General features: G+C 38.2%; 1 protein-coding gene across 5 annotated transcripts; it reads right to left on the bottom strand.

The window, feature by feature from the left end:
- Positions 1 to 4,377: 4,377 nt before the first annotated feature.
- Positions 4,378 to 18,817, bottom strand: LOC113357180 (regulator of nonsense transcripts 1 homolog). Of its 5 annotated transcripts, none has more exons than XM_026600505.1 (14): positions 18,565 to 18,817; positions 17,437 to 17,991; positions 15,994 to 17,177; positions 15,590 to 15,917; positions 15,071 to 15,327; positions 14,744 to 14,960; positions 14,314 to 14,659; positions 13,589 to 14,125; positions 12,276 to 13,418; positions 11,774 to 12,130; positions 11,121 to 11,357; positions 10,557 to 10,695; positions 10,368 to 10,468; positions 4,378 to 4,988 (listed from the first exon to the last, which is right to left on the bottom strand). In XM_026600505.1, the coding sequence occupies exons 3-5, from the start codon at positions 16,777 to 16,779 to the stop codon at positions 15,251 to 15,253; spliced, it is 1,191 nt and encodes a 396-aa protein (XP_026456290.1). In that variant the 5' UTR covers positions 16,780 to 17,177; positions 17,437 to 17,991; positions 18,565 to 18,817; the 3' UTR covers positions 4,378 to 4,988; positions 10,368 to 10,468; positions 10,557 to 10,695; positions 11,121 to 11,357; positions 11,774 to 12,130; positions 12,276 to 13,418; positions 13,589 to 14,125; positions 14,314 to 14,659; positions 14,744 to 14,960; positions 15,071 to 15,250. The 5 variants fall into 5 exon arrangements, with proteins under 5 accessions (XP_026456290.1, XP_026456289.1, XP_026456291.1 ...); XM_026600504.1 differs by having other exon boundaries at positions 18,591 to 18,817; XM_026600506.1 differs by having other exon boundaries at positions 10,557 to 10,681; positions 18,591 to 18,817.
- Positions 18,818 to 20,281: the final 1,464 nt, after the last annotated feature.

The following is a 20,281-nucleotide window of genomic DNA, read 5'->3' as shown; positions in this document are numbered from 1 at the left end:
GTTCAACATCATAGTTGTTGAAGATCCGTAGCTATAACATTGAGAAAACAAATGTTCTCGATCATTGTTATACAATGTCATAGTATTATTTTACAACATCAAAGTTCAATTGCTTCACAACTTTGACAAATAATACTACGATGATATGTATTACTCCCCCATAGTCAATACATCATCTCAATATGAAAACCACTCCCCCTTACATAATGATCTGTAAACCATATGTATTTGTAGTATGAAACTACACATTAATTCTCCCCCTTTTTGTCAATAAAAATTGGCAAAGGTACGAAAACTAGTGGGATCCTCATGAAATTTCCATAGAGATTCTTCATGACCAAAAGATAACAACATACCAACAAATTTAGAAGCAATCATAAAGCCGAAGCTAAATGCATTCATCAAGGAGTTTATAAATATACAAGATAACCCTATAAAATTCCACAGCCGCAGTCCCCAGAAAGATATGGCGATTAAGCACAAGTTCAAAAACGAACTCTCCCCCATAAGATGGCATTCCCGAGAGAACAACAAAGGCGATCTTGCTTTTACAATAAAAGAAGGATTTCTTTGGACATAACCAAATCTCATGAAAACATGAATTTGTATCCAAAATATTCAACTGAAATAACCACAAGAGAACCCATGTTTAGTTCAATTAGAATGCACAATTAAATTAACCACAAGAGTGTGATCAATTTAATTGATCATGCTCGACATAAGAAAATTTACGGAGCAACACAGTAAAAACACAAAAATTGTGGATCTGGGAAGATCAATACTGCGGCATAAACAAGAAATCACTCTATTTTCCATCACCATTTGCACAATGACATAAAATAGACAATTCTTGTAAACAAAAGATTTATCCTTGCTTCCATCAAGTAATGACATAAAAGGCTTTAACTTTTGTAAGTCAAAAGTTCATTCTATCTTTTATGAATACTTTCATACCGACATGTAATAGAGATAACTTTTGAACACGTATGGGACAGTCAAGGTTCACGGACATAAACAACATATCCCATAACAATTTGCAATATAAAAACCATAAAAATTAAAATTGCAAACATCATCTTCCAAAAACTTAGAATTTAAATAAATAAATCTAAAAACATTGAAGATGAAAACGTTTGGACATAGCTATGTGTAATCACAATAATGGCTATTCCAAACCCTAATAATCCTTGTAGACAAAAAAAACAAGAATAAAAATTCTCATAAGAAGTTCATGAACTAATAAACAAAGAACCTTGATAAGTCCTAGACAAAATCAAAGAACTAATAAACAACTCTTCTCAATTAGAGGTCAGTTTAGGTACGGAGGCTTCACTTGTACCAATACCTTCAAGTTTTTGACGGATTGAGTTGATAGCATCTTCAGACACGACATTGAGACGATCCTTAAGTCGTGTCTTCATAAGAGAAAATTCAGTGTTGACAACAATCAACTCTGATCTTAACACATCAAGATCTTTAAGAGTATTAACAAGTAACTTCTTTGCATCGTTGAAGTTATCAATAAATTCACGGACAACTTCATTAGAAATCTCTTCATCATCCTTAAAATCTGAGAAGTTGTCAGGAATTTGAGGGGATGTGTCATCAACTTCTATCAGAGTCCCTTTCTATTCTTCTTTGAGATCCAAACCCTTATCAAGAAATCCTCTTGGAAAACTACCAAATTCAGATGGTGAAGCCATTCTTGATGAAGACCCAGCCTGAGTATGCGTATTTTTCAAGTTGCAGTAGTGTTTAGTATCCGACATGGTGTGGATACCTAAACCTCCGTATTTGATAGGCAACGAGACAAGACGTTGTTGCAATGGACCGAAACCAGGCCTATCTCCAGTGATTAAACGCTGCAAGAATTGGAATAAGTATCTGTTAAAGGTACCTTCAACCTGCTTTAGAGATGTTGGTGTTGTAGTACGCACGGTGAAGTATAAGCGAGAGACCCCAACGTGATTACGGAGGAGCAGTAGTTCAATCTGAGGGTCTTCTAGTTTTTGAATGGAGTCCATTAAACGGAAAGTACGCTGAACACGATCCATCACCAAGTTATTGCAGAACTCTTGATCAAGACAAACTGGACCACCAAGCAGTTTGACTCCTTTTTTTGGCCTGCAAATGTTCGCAGGAAAAACACCCATCTACAAGCTACGACCGTCAATGTTAAGCTAAAAAACTTATATTTTGGTTACATTAAGATGGAGTCCAAGTGTTGGGCCTACGGTCTCGATGATGTTGAGAGCCTTGGAAACCATCAAGGTGTCTCCAATGATGGTGTCGTCATCCAAGTACCAAGCATGCAGGTCAAGTTCACACTGTTCACTAATCTGTAGCATAAGAGGGTGCAAGGTCAGGGCGAAAAGGAGTGGGACAAGAGGGTCTCCTTGCTGAACACCTTGTGTAGAAGACAAGATCGATGTTCCATAGTATAACCTGGCTGGGGAAGCATAACAAAAATTGACCCAAGGGTAAATGGAAGGGCACTGATGCCTTACTTCACGTAACGTGGCTGTGCGATCAACTAGATTAAAGGCATTGCAAAAGTCGACTAACAACATAGTCATCGATGTTAAGTTACCTTTAGTTTGCAGCAGCCGATTGCCATAATGTAAAATAGCCTCACCCCCACAAGAAATTCCAACTCCAAATTGCAAATCACCTAAGTAATCACCCATCGCATTGCCAACAGTTGTAGATGCCACTTTAGATACCAACCGTCTCCAAATAGTACCCACGACAATGGGTCTTATACCCCCGCCAGGTTTGAGTAATGAGGTGAGGGGAGCACTAGCTATGTATTCACCTAGGGAAGTAGGGCATTTCCCTGCAAGGAGAAGATTGACAATACCTGCGATAGAAGAGAGAAGTCCATCTGCAATAGCAGCTGCAGAACCACTTAGGACATCCAATAAGTGTTGTGCACGCAATCCATCTCGTCCACATGACGTCCCTTTGGGGAAACTCTTAATCCTCCCAAGAACGGTTTCGTTAGTGACACGGACAACAACTGTCATGATTACCTGGGAGGGTAAGTCAGGTGGAGGTGCTTGTGGATGCTTGTTTTGCAGATTTGTGAGGGTTGCTGCAGTTGGAGGTGTTATGCCACTGGATGTCAATAGACTGATAGCTGATGTGTACTGTCCATTACGTACTTTCTTACACAAAGGCGCACGTTATTGTCATCTTGTTTATGAGGCTTGGCCTGCGGTCTGTCACGTTGAAGAGAGTCCCATTCAGTCAAGATTTGGTGCACTAATCTAATACAACCATTTTTTTCACGCCACTCAGATAATACTTGGTTGATAGATGAGGCCTGTAGTTTTTTCCGTGTGCCTGACTGCTCCTCCTTGCTACATTTGGGGATGTAATTGCGCAGGACACAAGTGGGAAAAGAAACCCTACTCCTCCCTAGTCCCTATGATTAGCACATAGGCAAGGCAATAACCAAACTGGTGGAACAGACCACACCATGTGACAACCGTTTGACTTGGCCTATTGGGCAAGTTCGTGAGCTACATTATTAGCTATATGTAGGGGTGAGCATGTGCCGGTGTGGACCGGTTTCTACCTCATCCGCATCCAATCCAATTCACTACGGATTTCAATTTTTGCATCCGCAACCAATCCAACATCCAACGGATGCACAGATGAATGGATTGGGTGCGAACAATCCAATGGATTTGTGTAGGTTAAAATTTATAATGAAAAATAAAGCCAATATAGATGACTTCTTACAGAACCTACACGTTTTATATATGTATATAAATATAGAAGTTCCATGGACAACACTCCAAACAAACACCTTAAAAGTTCCAACACTATTGATATATTTTCTAGAAACTATATAAGTGCCCTTAATCTAACGAATACCGATGTCCAACGGATTTTCAAGGTTGCATCCGGGCCCAATCCGTAATCCGTTGGATTTCAATAATCTCAACCACGTCCAGCCCATTAGCGAAAGGTCCTGGCATCCACCCGTAAAAATACGGTTGGTCCCAGTTAAATCCGCGAATTACGGGTAATATGCTCACCCCTAGCCATACGATTAACATAAACAAAAGATAGAGATTGAAATGATATGGTGTATACGAGGCTTATCATTTTCTCTGTCTCGTACACATTCAATAGGTAAACTGCTCAAAGCCAATCAGGAGACACAATTGCTCAGACCCCCTCCCCTGGTTGGGTGTCCCGAACAGTAAATTATGATGGACGAACCGACGGTTGAGATCCTATGTACACAGCTACAAACTTCACTGACATCCTACCCTAATGTAATCGGCAAAAATCGCAACTATCACCAGATATCAGCTTCAGTGACATGGAGACGGTATTTAAGATCTTGAATTAACTTCTTTTTCATTGCTCTCCATTGACTCCAACCTCAAATTGCCCTAACACATGCATGAGTTTACAAAGTCGTGTGCATATTGACTGAGCAAACTAACAACTTCACGATTTCTTCCCGTTTTTAGGTGATTTTGACCTCGAATCTTGTTAGATCAAAAGACATACGACCTTCACAACCTTCTATTGCTACAGTTTCTTTTACATATACAACTCTAAAAGGAAGTCAGAGTGAGGTCTTAAACATTTTTCATGAAAACACATAATGGATACGAAAGAGAAACCACCAAAGTCTTTAATAAGATCCACCATGTCTATGCATCGACAGTGGAGCCAATTCTAGAGATTCTGGTGTATTAATGATTCCAAAATTGATCTGACATTTTAATCCACTAGTCAATATTGCTTTACTTTTAGTTGTTAAAACAGTAAAAAAAAAAAGTGCCCAATGAAAGGATGCCATCAAGAGGATGATGCCTTTACTCTTGATTTTCTTGCTATACAGAGTAAATTTAATAAGCATCCCAAACAAACCATCGATTAAATCTTTTCTCAACATTTGAGGCACAACCAACTTCTTAAAGCAGTCTTCAATTTTTGAATAACAAGCATCGGAATCCTCATCACTGAAACAAATTAGTTGCAGCTTTGCAGTGAATAAAGTATATGCTAAAAAAACAAACTGATCCTAAGAAATTATCACAGCACATGCTTGCTGAACCAGATATTCAAATGTTACTGAATCGGAGAATCTCTACAAACGCAGAGAGAGACTTAATTCATATGGTATTCCATACTAGAAATGAAGTCAATCTAAAGAATTGAATTAGCTCATGAGAATCCAAGCTAAACTGGTAGAACCTGTTGTGCCGAGAGGTTCATATCGTTTCTCAAGGCTTCACAGGATCTGGCATCAGAAACGAAAAACTACACAATCAACGGAAGCTAATGCACATAGAACACACAAGACACAGAGATTTACGTGGTTCGGCAATGTGCCTACGTCCACGGGTAGAAATTCACTTACTTCATATATCAGAGAATACACAATGCACATGACACTCAACACTCCTTCTTCTTCACATTCTCAACTCACCTTCAACTCTCTCAGCCCTAGAGCTATGAGAGGATCTACATCATCTACATCAATATTGTCTAAACCTTAGGTTGTAGACATCTCCTCACAAAGAAAAGAAGTAATCTCTTCATAATTGTTGGATATTCGCTAGATTTTAGGAAACATCAGTGTGATTTCTTAAATCGGTTTTGACTGATTTTTAGAATTATGTTTAGACTTTTATCTAAACAAGGGTTTCCTATCTTAGCTAGTTTAAGTTTCCTAGATTAGAGTAAAGCTTGGTTTCCTAATCGAAGTATTGTAAGCCTATAAATAAAGGCATAACCTTTAGGTTATAGGCATCTACATCAATATTGTCTAAACTCTTAGGTTGTAGACATCTCCTCACAAAGAAAAGAAGTAATCTCTTCATTAGAGAGATGTAGATCCTCTCATAGCTCTAGGGATGAGAGAGTTGAAGGTGAGTTGAGAATGTGAAGAAGAAGAAGGGGTGTTGAGTGTCATGTGCATTGTGTATTCTATGATATATGAAGTAAGTGAATTTCTGCCCGTGGACGTAGGCACATTGCCGAACCACGTAAATCTCTGTGTCTTGTGTATTCTATGTGCATTAGCTTCCGTTGATTGTGTAGTTTTTCGTTTCTGATGCCAGATCCTGTGAAGCCTTGAGGAACGATATGAACCTCTCGGCACAACAAACTGGTATCAGAGCGTAGGTCTAGGTTCTTGAAATCTAGGGTTTGCTCGTTTGAATTGGGTCAGAAACGGTATGTGAAAATATCAAAGAAGATGTCAAATTTGAAGAAGAACACAAAGACAAGGTGACGTTTTTTTATTGAAATTTGTGGTAGAAGAATCGTGATAGTTCTGAAAACTTGTGGTGAAGATTGGTGACAGTTTTAGAACTATGGTGCAAAGTGGTAACAGTTTCGTCAGAAAACGTGGGAGGATTTATGGAAGAAGACATACTTGGAGATTGAAGTAAAAGCCTAGAAGAAGATGCATCAATAAGCATGTTGTAGAATCAAGTTATGGCGATTTGAAATCAGAGTTACTTTGGAATTCAGAAAATCATTGTATAGCCTCATGTGAAGAATCTTGGAGACAAGGTCGTTTGAATTGCATCAAGGTAAAGAGGTGGATTTTTTTCTGATTTGACAAGCACCGTTTGAAGTATCAATTACTCATAAACGAATGTATTTGAAGTGTTTCACATTCGTTGATTGTTGATTGATACACTTTTGAAGTTGAAGCCCTACATGAAAGAAGGACTTGACGTTGGTATACTTCTTGAGGCTTAAACCCTATGTATTTTGCATAGCTTCGGGTGAGTAATTCCATAACCTTATTAACTAGTTTGATAAAGATGTTTGGTTGTTTTTTGTTCTTTACCTCGTTTGTTTGAGACTTTTGTGGACTATTTGGGAATACCTTGTTGGTTTTCCGTTTGAATGTGCTTGCTTTGCAAGCCAAGTTGCAAGGAAACAAGAGAATCATGTTTGAAGTACAAGTTGAATGGTTTGTACGTTGGAAGAGGTAAAGATGCAAATTCGTAAAAGATCCTTCGAATTGTTCGAAGTACCAAGAGGAACAACTGTGAATGTTGCCGGTTGTCATTAGTTTGATCATGTCGTCCTTGACGTAGTCAAAGGAATTGAAGAAATTAAAGCTCCAGTTTGCCTCAGTTGCATGGTGTAGCGAGGATTGCAGAAACCTATTAGTTGGTTTCATGTGAGAATTATTGATTGCTTGAATGTATTAGTGTTGCGAGGGCACTAGTGGAAGGTTGATAAATTCTACGTGAAGAGTTTAATTTTATGAAGAAGTGCTTGAAGCTGGTAGCTATAAGCATATTGCATCGTTAATGGTCGATTGAGGACGCAGTAATAGATTTCCTATATAGAGATATTGTGTGTGGTAGAGCTGTAGTTTCTTGTTCTGTTTTGAAGAGAAACGATTGAAAATGAAGTCGACACAATTTTTGGCATATACACCTTGAGTATATGATTGAAGAAGGGTTTATTTGAATGTGTTGAATGAGTAACTTACCTGAAGAGTAAACGTACGAGGATTGAATTTCTGCAAGCTTTTGTTGTTTACACACATTGTAGGAGCAAAGTTTCTCGTACCGTTGAACACCGCAAATATGAGAATTAAGGTGTTTGCCTTTTAAAGTCATCAAGTTGAAGAAGAGCAAGACCGTGGTGAAAAAAAACAGATTGGTTATATGGATATGTTCCGTTTTTGAGGTGAAAACTCGGTTGCAAGGAACAAGGTACCATTGTAGCACTTCACAATTGTAAGGTACAATACTATATGTGAAGTATATAGTTAAGCGAAGAAATCGCAAGTTGTTTGAAGAATGCGGTATGTGAATTGATGTGAATTGAATTGCCTTTTGTGGTGCATTGGAAAACAAGGAAAGAAGTTTCAAGTTCAGACGTGAACGTTGAAAAACGCAAATCTAGTAATATGTGGAAATTTCGAGTGTTTGAATGCTTTTATCATAGGTATTCTCTAGAGAATGGTTTTCTGACTTCTAAGAGTTGGAGTTTGAAGTTGTAGATGTTAAGCATTCAGTTGAAGTACTTGGCTGTAACTCGAGAAGCCTGAAGTTGTTCGGTGTGTACCGAAGTTTGAAGAAGAATCTGAAATTATTAGATCCATTTGACTCCGTGGGGTTTAAAGTTGTTTAAACGGTGGTGTTGAAAAAGTTTTTCCAATGCAGTTGCAGTGATGAAAGGATTGAAGAATGGAAATCCGTATTGCTGAATATGGAAATCTAGTAATATGTGGAAATTTCGAGTGTTTGAATGCTTTTATCATAGGTATTCTCTAGAGAATGGTTTTCTGACTTCTAAGAGTTGGAGTTTGAAGTTGTATATGTTAAGCATTCAGTTGAAGTACTTAGCTGTAACTCGAGAAGCCTGGAGTTGTTCGGTGTGTACCGAAGTTTGAAGAAGAATCTGAAATTATTAGATCCATTTGACTCCGTGGGGTTTAAAGTTGTTTAAACGGTGGAGTGTTGAAAAAGTTTTTCCAATGCAGTTGCAGTGATGAAAGGATTGAAGAATGGAAATCCGTATTGCTGAATATGGAAGTAAAAGTGTTAGATAGTGCGCAATCTAATACGGTTGAAGACTACTTCATGCAGTTAAGGCACGTAGTTGAAGAAAGCAGATCATGCAGTTTAGGATTTTGCAACATTGTGCGAAGGTGGAGAAAGAATTAAGCTTAGAGGAGAAATTTCCAGTTTTTGAAGATATGAAAATATCATAAATATCACCACATATGGAATACTGGAATGTGTTCACACAGAAATTTTGGAACTTGCAAAGACTGCATCTTTGTAGGGTACGAATTATTTCATCTTTTGAAGAAAACTTCGTCGGTATGGGGGTACACCATACATTTGCATGTGATGAAATATTGAACTCCGCATTGAAAGACGAAGTGTTGGAATTTGAAGAAGTAGGATGGAAAAAGAGCTCAAATTTGACAAGTGAAGTGGTGAGTTGAAGTCAAAGACTATATCCTACAAGTTGAAGCAAATGTGCAAAGAATTGAATCTTGCAAGTTTGAAGAATATGTGCATGTGAAAATCTATGAAGCTGAAGACTCGTCAAGAATTCATAGATAATTGGATTTGCTGAGAAATTAGCAAAGTAGCAAAAGAAGTGGTGGAATTCGGGTAAGGCCTTCCTGGACCTAATCATGTCTTTTGAGTTTGCTACACCATTCAGGTGTATTGGTGTCTTTAGACACAGTTGCAGCCCCGTTATGAGATCGAATTTGTGAAGCACATGTTGAAGCACATTGCATCTTAAAAGGAGTTTGAAACACCATTTGGTGTGTTGGAGTCGGTGGACACATTTGAACCTTAGACAAGCATTTTGGATATTGTACCAGTGCAACAATGTCTTCGGATGAATGAAAAATTGAAGCCCATTTGTGGGAATGCAGCATCTTTAAGATGATTGAAGTATGAAAGCATCATTAGATGATTGGGAATTGAAGCCCTATGAGGGATTGAAACATCTTCGGATGGGTGGCACCTACGGGTGAGTGAAGTATTGAAGTCCTTTTATGGAAGTGAAACATCTTCGGATGGTTGGCACCTATGGATAATTGAAGTCCTTTAGTGGAATTGAAGCATCTACGGATGATTGGCACCTCTGGGTGATTGAAGGCAGTAGAATACAAAGGCGTGGAAGGTGAATGTCGAGATTTCATGCCAAGGTGGAGAAATCGGAGAATAGTGAAGTTGAAATTGTCCTACAAATCTTGCCAAGGTGGAGAATTGTTGGATATTGGCTAGATTTTAGGAAACATCAGTGTGATTTCTTAAATCGGTTTTGACTGATTTTTAGAATTATGTTTAGACTTCTATCTAAACAAGGGTTTCCTATCTTAGCTAGTTTAGGTTTCCTAGATTAGAGTAAAGCTTGGTTTTCTAATCGAAGTATTGTAAGCCTATAAATAAAGGCATAACCTTTAGGTTATAGGCATCTACATCAATATTGTCTAAACCCTTAGGTTATAAACATCTCCTCACAAGGAAAAGAAGTAATCTCTTCATTAGAGAGATGTAGTTCCTCTCATAGCTCTAGGGCGGAGAGAGTTGAAGGTGAGTTGAGAATGTGAAGAAGAAAAAGGGGTGTTGAGTGTCATGTGCATTGTGTATTCTCTGACATATGAAGTAAGTGAATTTCTGCCCGTGGACGTAGGCACATTGCCGAACCACGTAAATCTCTTTGTCTTGTGTGTTCTATGTGCATTAGCTTCCGTTGATTGTGTAGTTTTTCGTTTCTGATGCCAGATCCTGTGAAGCCTTGAGGAACGATATGAACCTCTCGGCACAACAGAACCGAACTGCTATACTACTTTAACTTCAACTAAACCACGAGATATACTTGAAATAACTAACCTGCCGCTTAGTTCAACAGAGAGTTGCTTTATTTTCTTCATCCATTTTTTACCTTTAAGAAAGGGACCATAATTTTCTAGAAAACAAATGCAAATATCCAGCTGAAAAGAAAAAGAAAACGAAAAAGATGTTGGAAGTTTTCTTGTTCAGAAAAGGAAAAATAAAGAGAACAGGAACTGTGAAACAGACCTTCATGCGTGGGTCGCAATCATAAAAGCTGATGTCCTCAAAAATGCTTCTCGAAAGCATATAAACACGAGATGTATTCATAAACAACTGCTCGAACTTCTGAGGATCAAATTTTCTAGCTTCAGCTGGACAAGTAATACTGTCAAAATTGGAAACATGAGTCGAGAAGGCTTAATTTTATGTCACTGCAGTATAGTGATAGTAACTTTTAAGTGGAAAAAGGTTGATCTTACTGGCTTTCCAGTTGTAGTACCAACTTGAGTTTTGTATAGTTTTACTAATGTTGTTTATTTTCTACGAAGGAAAATGTATACTGCTAAAAAATTCCTAAAACCACTTCTATCCTTCTAACTGTAAACAAGTCGAAGTGCTACAGATCAATCTTCTTGAGGTTCAACAATGACCGGTTTGATGGATCAGGGAATGCAGCATCTATCAATTAATTCAAGAAATCAACAGAACAAACAGTATACGTGTTCAAATAAAATGGTTGCTTCAGGTGCAGAAAATATAAAGTAACAGAGCATAAGTAAGCATATTGTACAGAGGGAAAACAGCAAATACCTGCTATTTTGAACTCCTCTAAATCCATGTAACATTCGGCAGCACAATCAGCCATGCCAATTGATTTATAAATCTCAGCTGCCTGTTCAAGAGCAGCGCGAGCTTGTTCAGCACTAGAACCAAGCATGGCAATGCCAGCATTTCTAAAACCAGAAGCTTTAGCGCGTTTCTCCAACAATGCATCACCAGCTCTTTCAAAGCCACAGTTGCCATCTCAAAATGACCTCCTTCCAGTAACTGCACGAGAATTAAACATATATAAATGATAGCTTTCGAGCACAATAGGTAATAAGTTGGTAGCATGAATGCACATAAGAGGAAGAAACAGGCCATCCACAAATGCAACTAATTTGTGTAGAAAGAAATAGGGTCTACTCGTGGGGTTCCCATCTATAAACGAAACCATATCTAATCACTTTTCAACTAAACACCCAACAGATGTACATTTGATGGTGTAGTCCATGCCATGTTGCACATGCAACTATATAGAACATAGAAGTTTAAGTATTCGTTAACACATTCTTTGCAGCAAAAATGTTAGGAAGCGTAAATTTTGAAAATCTAGCTAGATTAAACTGCCAGCACGGAAATTGCATGTTCATGAATTGCACAGAAATTAAATGTTTATAAGAGGTTCAAGTTCGAACTTTAACCTTGATACCGCGTGAACTCCACTCCTCACTGCTGCTTGTAACCTGCATTGTCTTTACAAATGATTCATCGAGTATTCTCACTTGAACGAGACATAACTTCTTCCAGTAGTCAAACATAGGCTTCGAAAAATCATTTTTATTCTTATTCTCACAGATCCAGAGTCTTTGCCTAGTACGAGTAATAGCAACATACAATTGCTTCAGTTCGGAGCAGAGAATTTGGTGTTCCGCCTTGCTAAATTGTGGAAATTTTGCCTTATTGGAGTTGAGAAGATTTTGCTTATTCACAAACCCATAAACAACTCTCCACTGACTCGCTAAAGGTGACGTCCCAAAGAAGTTGTAAAGAAAAACATCCTACATAAAAAAACAAAATCGATGTCAGGTTGAATCATTACACTGTGGTATACACTCATAAAACACAATAAATAATACTACGAAAAAATATAATGGAGCTTGACCTCGAAATACAAAAGGAATACCACAAGCCATTATCATATACCTGAAATTCTAAGCCCTTGCATTCTGCTATAGTTAGAACAAGAGCTTGGTTTCCTATAAGGACAGTAATGTCCTTCTTCACAGAATCATCACGCACAAAATGACTTGTTCTGCACCAAATTCAAACACACTCCTACCAACATTTTCACCGCTTTTGCCAAAAATAGTTGAAATTGCATTATCATTATTTGCAAATTCAAGCCAAATTGGTGCTTCTCCACAAATAAGACTTGTTTCAGGACTTAATTTGTCAATGTGCAGTGGAAAGTACTCGTGCAGAAGTTCAATTACACTCTGTGACAAGTTGAGAACACCTGCATGAGAACGGAAGTTCTGGTTCAAATGATAGATGTCTGCATTTCCCGTGCCATCACTTCCTGAATCCAGAATAAACTCCTTGCAGAAAAAAGATCTTGCCTCCTGGAATCTGAAATCAACCCCACCAGCAATAGCTTGCGCAGTATCACCACAAAAAACAAATCCTTCCACAATATTTCTACTAACATATTTAAAAAGACCAATCTGTCTCATGGTGAGATCCTGAACTTCATCAATATACACGAAATCCATTTTCTCACTCTCGAAACCCCCAGATTTCAGTCGACGGTGAAGGTCAATTGCAAAATCAGCCAAATCAAACTCATAATTACTAATTTTCTTCTTCTCGTATTAAAGGAAAACCTCATAAATTATCTCCATATCTTCCGTGCTTATGGACACCCGTCCCCCAGATAGTGATATGTAATCCTCCTTACTAAGTATATCAAGTAGCCCACCTTTTATACGTGAAATTATCTCGATAAAAGCCATAGATGGATTAAGCTTCTTGGTTAAATTTTGATTAAAACGAGGCCAGTAAGCTGAGCGGAATCTTTCATAATTGATCTCTTTCGTTCTTCTAAAAGCACCCAAATCAAATGACCCTGAAATTCCAGATTGTGGAAGTTCTCTTGCATCGCGGAATCTATCAAAATACGAATTTCTCATACTTCCGTCAAGCATCATTAAGAATTTCTGAAATGTTATGACAAGTGGAAAACTTTCAGGTGGAATGTCCCTAAAAGAATCTGGTACATCTCGATCTTGGACTGCATCATCGGCAACGGGATTGTGTTCTGTTGAAGCCCTGCCACTGCTGATAAGGCTGTATTATAAGTTGCAGGAAAAATAATAAGAATACACGAATATAATTTCCATAAACACATATCATCTAAACCCACAAAGGCACCACAATCTACAAAACAAACATACAAAAATAAAAACAAAAAGTGATAGAGAAAGTTTAAAGCTGACACTGCAAAAGTAATCCGATACCTTTTCAAGTTAGATATTTGGTTTTTAATGGCAGAGCATAGTTTTGGGCTGACTGTCACGAATAATTGCCGTAAGACAGTATCTTCCGCCTCATTCTCAACCACTCTGTTAACTTTCCCGGTTGAAGTACTCGAAGAAGTATCTCCGATGTCTTCCCAAAATCCTTTAGAAGCTAAGTAGTGTTGCCGCTCCTTTTGAAACAATTTCGTCGTCAGAACAGTGGTTTTCCCTGTTCCAGACCTGCCATGAATGGAACTACTTTTAGGGGAAGGAATGACAGCTAATTGTTCTTCCGTTACTTCGAAAAGAAGATCGAGCTCTTTTCCATCACTTCCTGAGAGCAAATGGTTCCCTAAACCAGCTGATAAGGAGTAGAACTTCATGAGGAGTAGAGTCTCTTTCACTTTTGAGTTTTCAATGTGACATCTCCCATCTGATACCCCGTCACTTGAACTATCTACTAATGCAGCATTGTTAGTCTTCTTATATCTAACGGTCTCTTCATCTATTCTCCAGGTAATTGGCACAACCAAATCCCTGCAAAAATAAATTATGAAAAGTATGTGCATATATTACTAGATCCATAGTAAAATATTGTTAACATTCGTTCGGTAAAGCAACATTGAGATTGGTCAATATTCACCATCTAAAGTTGAACGCAGAATTCAAGAAACAATACAACAACAAAAACTGGTGTTTTGTGAGATCAGAGATAGCATACATACCCATTGGTAGTTTCCAGCTTACAGCGGTTGAGGCAATCGTCGGTGTATGTGGAGAATATGTTGTCCAAACTCTTCACTAGTTTAGGTATTTCCTCAAGAGGTAAAATATCTTTAAAACTTGGGTGTGGCCTGGGCCTTTTGCAAAATCAATGCTAGTAATAATATATATTTTGCCAACCTTATACTTTTTCACAAACTGATAAGTGTTACCACACAAAGTTTCAGCCTTAGACTTCTTAGGACGCCAACCACGGGAAAGTTTAACCAATCGATTAACCACAGAAATTTGTGTTTGTAATGACTTCAACTTCCTAAATGATTTTCTGAAGTTGTCGCTGAACATGACCTGTAAGTTTGAGGTATGAGAAATGAACAATGAGTAGAAACTTTAAATGGCAGATATTTGATTTATTTTTTTTGGAATAGTTACCTCCCACACTGCACTTTTGAAAAGCATACTATCTCCTTTAAGTAAATCATCTAACTGATGAAGCTCTTTCTTGGCCTTCAACATTGCTTCCTCTAGCTCTCCATCTGTATCAGCATTAAAAAAACGTCCCCGCTGCTCCGCATCACCGATTAAATTTTTCCAGAAAGGTCCAATTTCACACAAGTTTTCGCCATTCCCCAAAATCCAAAGGCAGTGCCTGACAAGTTAACTCACAATAAGTCGACAAAGACTGAAAGATGTGCAATTAAAATTAGCATATATAGAGATCTCCTACATTTTCCCAACTAAAAAAAAAGTAGTCTGTACCTAGCCCGTGTCAGAGCAACATTAGTACGTAGTGAATCAGAAAAGAACCCATCTGATACCCCAGAAGGATCAGGTCCGACAGTCGATATTATTATGACATCTTCCTCACTGCCATAGGATCCATCTGCAGAGATCACCTTCACTACAAAGTCCTTCAGCTTCTAATATTTCTGACCAACTTTAATCTCTATCGCAGCAACTTGGGCAATAAGGAGATAAAATACCAATGGTCAAGCTATACTTTGAGACTTCCCATGCTGTAAACAGTGAGAAACATCCTTTATAAGTAGAATAAATGGACTAATCATGATTCAACAATTTTTCAATCAAAAATGTGAATTAAAATATAGTATATCACATCTATGGTATTTATGGAGAAGGATTATGGAATTAAAAGTTATTAAACTGAGGTTTAAGAAATTTATGTGAAGAACAATAAAAATGTAAAACTACATTGGCTTAACCATAAATAGCATAATGAAGAAGCTATTGCAATCAGTTTACTAGCATTGATCATACCTTTATAAAGTTTTCGCACTATTGCCTTAACGACTGCCACTTCAACCATATTTTGCATACTATGCCCGGCTTCATCTAGCTCCTCCCTTCCAGCAGAAATATTTATGAATGAGTAGGGACCAAACATACATCCTAGTTGATAATTATTTTGAAAATCGTCATCACGAACACTTGAAGCATCCATAATCTGGCTTTTATAGAAAAATTGATTGGGGAAAGAGCTTATGTCAGGATGCATCCTGTACTGCACGTTGAGAAGGTCCCTCAAATGCCCAAACGAACTCAACCTTTCAAATAGACTTCTTCCAAAGCCAGCTTCATCAGACGCCTAAGATTACAATGCAGTAGAAAATATTAAGAATGAAAACATCATGTTGAAGCGAAGAAATTGATGTTATACTTACCCTGCTTTTGACCCTAGCTTGTGGATGGCACTCATCGCCAATTAGGACAGCGTGTTGTATAGCTATAAGCTGCATAGGAATCACTGATTCACACTCTTTCAATTGAGAAGCTTCATCGATTACCAACAAATCCAGCGGTCTCATGCTTACCTCATGCAGATCATATGAGCTAGACACTGTGGAAAAAATGAGGGATGAATAATTCAAACAGAACTCTGTTAAGTAACTTCTGTTGGTAGAACTTGGAAGGAGACCACCAAGAGAAAGACAGACAGATTTTAGAAACTCCAAACTACTAATCCTCGTCTCGTGTAATTGACTTCCTTCTACCTCCTCCAAATAATTGTCTTTTTGTACAAAGAGTTCCTCTAATTCCTCATCAGCCACATGCCTTTGAGAGAGCAAATTTTCAAAAGTTCCAAGCAGACCATAAAGAGTAACCATCTGTCCGAAATTGCCCGTGATAAGTCCTTTAGGGAGATGGGTGCAGAGTATTCTAATGCTTTCTCTGAGTGGTTTAGCTAAAGCACTGAATCGGTCTTTTGCATACTCGCAAAGTGACGTTTGGACTTCAGGAGTAGATCCACTTTTCTCCGTTACAGGAACCTCTATACCTATTTCGTTGGAAAGCAACCGATATTGAGACACACAATTTTCAAGAAAATCCACCATCATATCAAAATGTTTCTTCCAGCCAGTTAATGGTGCAAAACACTCGACAAGACTGTCCACGCGATGATCCACATAAATCAATCCAAGATCGTCGCACAACTCCCATCTATTCATAGTCCCAAACAAGAGAAAGCCCCCAAATGAACAACCTGGCTTGTTCTCTCGCAACTCTGATTTGCAAGCATCTTTGTGAAGGTTTAAGACACGTAGAGCAAGTTCAGCAACTGCAATATTTTTTGGGGCACATGCAAGTACAGAAGTACTCTACAATTCATACTTTGCAAATTCATACGTTGCAAGTTGTACAGTAATACACTGATGGTTCTTGTTTTCCCTGTCGCAGGTGGACCCCATACAAGCTTCACAGAAGACCCGTGGTTATGCTGCACAGCAGATATAGTACCCAATACCACTGTTTTTTGATTTCCATTAAGAGCCCGTAAAATTTGTGAATCAACTTTCTCGCATATCCTGTCAACTTGTGCAGCGCAGCGATCACAATTTTCCTCGACCTAAATTGCCATAAAGCCAGCGTGAAATTTTTTACTATCGTGTGTCCCATATATATGCAATATAAAACAAAGAGAAACCAAAACTGACACAAAAACCAACTCTAGAAATCGGAAAAAGAAATGATAAGAGGTTAAAAGTGAAGCCGGATCGTGAACTGCATCATTTATATTGTTCAGATTACGATAAATGTTTAAAGACTTGAGAATGCAGATCAAGTACTATAAAATTAAAAACGAATTAGTAGTAGATGTACTTTACCATGGAATTGGCACGCAGAACTGTCTCAATGATATTCACGTTTTGAAACATATGTAACGCCTTCCATGTTCTAGTGTTTGTTGCCAAGTTTACCAGAAACACCAAAAAAAGTGATTTCCACCTGCCCTTTTTCATCTTTATGGGATTTGAGGTTTTAACCTGAAAGCATATAAGTTTGTCTTCGTGCCCTACAGAATCGGACTCTTTTGCATCTTCTACAACTGTAGCCAAAGACCAACTGCTTCCAGACCGCTGCAAGTCAGAAGCAACTGCAGGTACAGAATCGCCCTAAAGAAACAGATCTGAAGGTTTCGGGCTGCAAGGTTCTTTGTCATATGCACCATATTGTTTTCTCCAGGAGTTGACCTTGATGCGATACAAGAATGACCCAGTGTGCAGCTCCAACCTCCCTATTTTGGTTACTTTAGCGTGAGGTACACCTGACATAAACTCCATTTGTGAACATATCTCCATGCGAGTTTCTTCCAGCAACGGCGTAATATAAGAGCCAAGATAATGTTCTACGGAATTAAAACTTTCAGGTATTCTTTTCACCTAAAGAAACAAACACAATTTCTTCGTTCAAATAGGACATACAAAATTAAACTAATCGTACTACAAAATCTATGTATGACTACCACACTTAGCTAAACCCAGCAATGAGAATTTGCATATGAACCCAGAATATCATTAAAAGACGTAAATATAAATTTAAGATTGGTCAAAAAATTGGAAGTAAAAGGCCAATAAAGTGGATGACTTAAACAGATCAGGTGAAAGAAAACGATCAGTTACAAATGAACTGCAAAACATCCATAGCCCATAGATTACTAAATTGAGGATAAAATGTTTCAATTAAGCATGCTTCGTGCAGATTCATATAATTCACCTAATTCACAGGCCTCCCGACTGTAGAACATCCATAATAATATTGTAGCCTATCCTGCTCTGCATCATGAACCTACACTAATATTGATAACTAAAATTGGGGCTAAAATGCTCTAATTAAGCATAAACCAAGTATAATAGATAGCATCAACGAGAACTAATCAAGAAACCAGACTAGAAATTACAAAGAAAAAAAAAATCTAGGGCAACATTCAGCAAACTTGAAAGCTGTAAAACTACCTCATAGAGATCATCATTGAGTATACCTTCGATTCTCCAAGAAAGCACATGTTCCATCAAATCCTCCTTCACAGCAGCATCAGAAGAAGAAGGTTCATGGGTTTCTTTGCTACCAGATGTAGATTCCATTCTCGCTTCCACTCAATACTGCTACGATTTACAGTATTTCACACTCTTTTTTTTCCTTCGTCGTCTACCACTAGTTCAGATTTCTACTTCTACCACAGAGAGAGGGGAAAGGGGAAAACAAAACCCTAAGAAAACTATTTCAGAGACGAAAAAGGGAAGACAAGGAAAAGCTTACACGGACAACTGTTGGGCGCAAATGGAGACAGGTGTAACGAGTTTTGGTCTCCACCATAAGACTCTAGGCGGGCACCAAACCATAAGACTCTGGGCACCAATTTAAATTTGATGTTTCTAAAATTTTTTTTTTTTATTTTTTTTTTTAAAGAAGTGAAATTATCTTTTAGAAATAATTAAGATTTTACACTTTTAGTTGGTAAATGAGCTACAAGTTGGGCACCAACCCCTTTCTGAATAGCAACACCCAACCTATGAAAAATAAATCTACCTGGACCACTATCAGCATCATTACTAACTAAACAATTCTTCGAACGCTTGAAAAAACAAATCATATCTTCACAAAGCTCCCCTAGAGTAGTGAAAGCTAAAATACCCAACCCAAAGCCATGTGAGGTACATTCGTCCAAGTACTTAGTACGTTTACGCGAGACTGCCCTTGAAATGGCTTGGCCTGGAATAAAGGCACGAACACCCTCACTAGTCAAAGGAGAAACACCTGTAACATCCATACACACATCTTGGCCATTTCCCAGTTAAGAACAAGAATGTTCGTCGGTCGTAAATCCTTGTTATCATCAGACAGAAAACCCAGAGCAACTTCTTTACGCGCATGGACACCAACCTTGTAGCATATATCAACAATTACATCACGAACCAAATCATGTCGAAACTTAATTCCAACATCTTTAGCACAGTGAAGCATAAATATCCATAGGTTTATTACAACACGACCATAAACCATCCTCAGCAAACAATGAGATTCCAAGGCGATAACAAACCACAGCTCTGAACTGCCTGGGCCCCAGGAAGTAGTTTTTTCTCATAAAAGAGGATAAAGACCTCAAACATACAATGACATTTAATTTAACGCCTTTTGATGAAGTCACTTGTGTTTGTAATTAGTATATTCCAGTTTTGTATATCTAAATATTATATTAGTATACTCCAGAACCAGAACCAGAGCTCGTTTTCCAGTAACAAGTATCGGGTAGAGCGAAGATAAACCGCGTAACGATCTTATCTCCAGAGATGCGGCTAAAGTTTTTACACCAGCTGCCTGCAGGTCTGGACGCAACTTACCCGAAGGCAAGAGTAATTCCTTAACACATCCAGTATATTGTACGCTTTCGGTATAGAGGGTGCAGTGGGAATCACTTCAGTGAGATTACGCGTTCGCGACCATTGAGGTGATGTATCCACATATTTCGTTTCCCGGCTGCAGGGCTACTGGGGGTCTCCCCCATTCACAATCCCACGAGCTTCATAGCTACTGGGGGATCTCCCCCATTCACGATTCTGCTATGGTTGTTTACATGTTCACGGTTTAGATAATCCTACTAATAAAAGTGACAAAATTCAAAGGTAATAGGATCAACTCACGTACCTCGTGTACATACCTCCTTCACGTGGA

The sequence above is a fragment of the Papaver somniferum genome, chromosome 3 (genome assembly GCF_003573695.1).
Source record: "Papaver somniferum cultivar HN1 chromosome 3, ASM357369v1, whole genome shotgun sequence".
Lineage (NCBI taxonomy): Eukaryota > Viridiplantae > Streptophyta > Magnoliopsida > Ranunculales > Papaveraceae > Papaver > Papaver somniferum.
The sequence above is the reverse complement of the archived record's forward strand: the minus strand, read 5'-3'. Positions and strand labels throughout refer to the sequence as shown.

Bases quoted from the DNA above. Each gene is read 5' to 3' on its own strand.
- LOC113357180 (XM_026600505.1), bottom strand. From the start codon at position 16,779: ATGAATAGATGGGAGTTGTGCGACGATCTTGGATTGATTTATGTGGAT. The intron at 15,918-15,993 runs GTAAGTATAACA...TTGTAATCTTAG, and splicing joins AAGCTAGGGTCAAAAGCAGG to GCGTCTGATGAAGCTGGCTT. The intron at 15,328-15,589 runs GTATGATCAATG...CACTGTTTACAG, and splicing joins AGTGCGAAAACTTTATAAAG to CATGGGAAGTCTCAAAGTAT.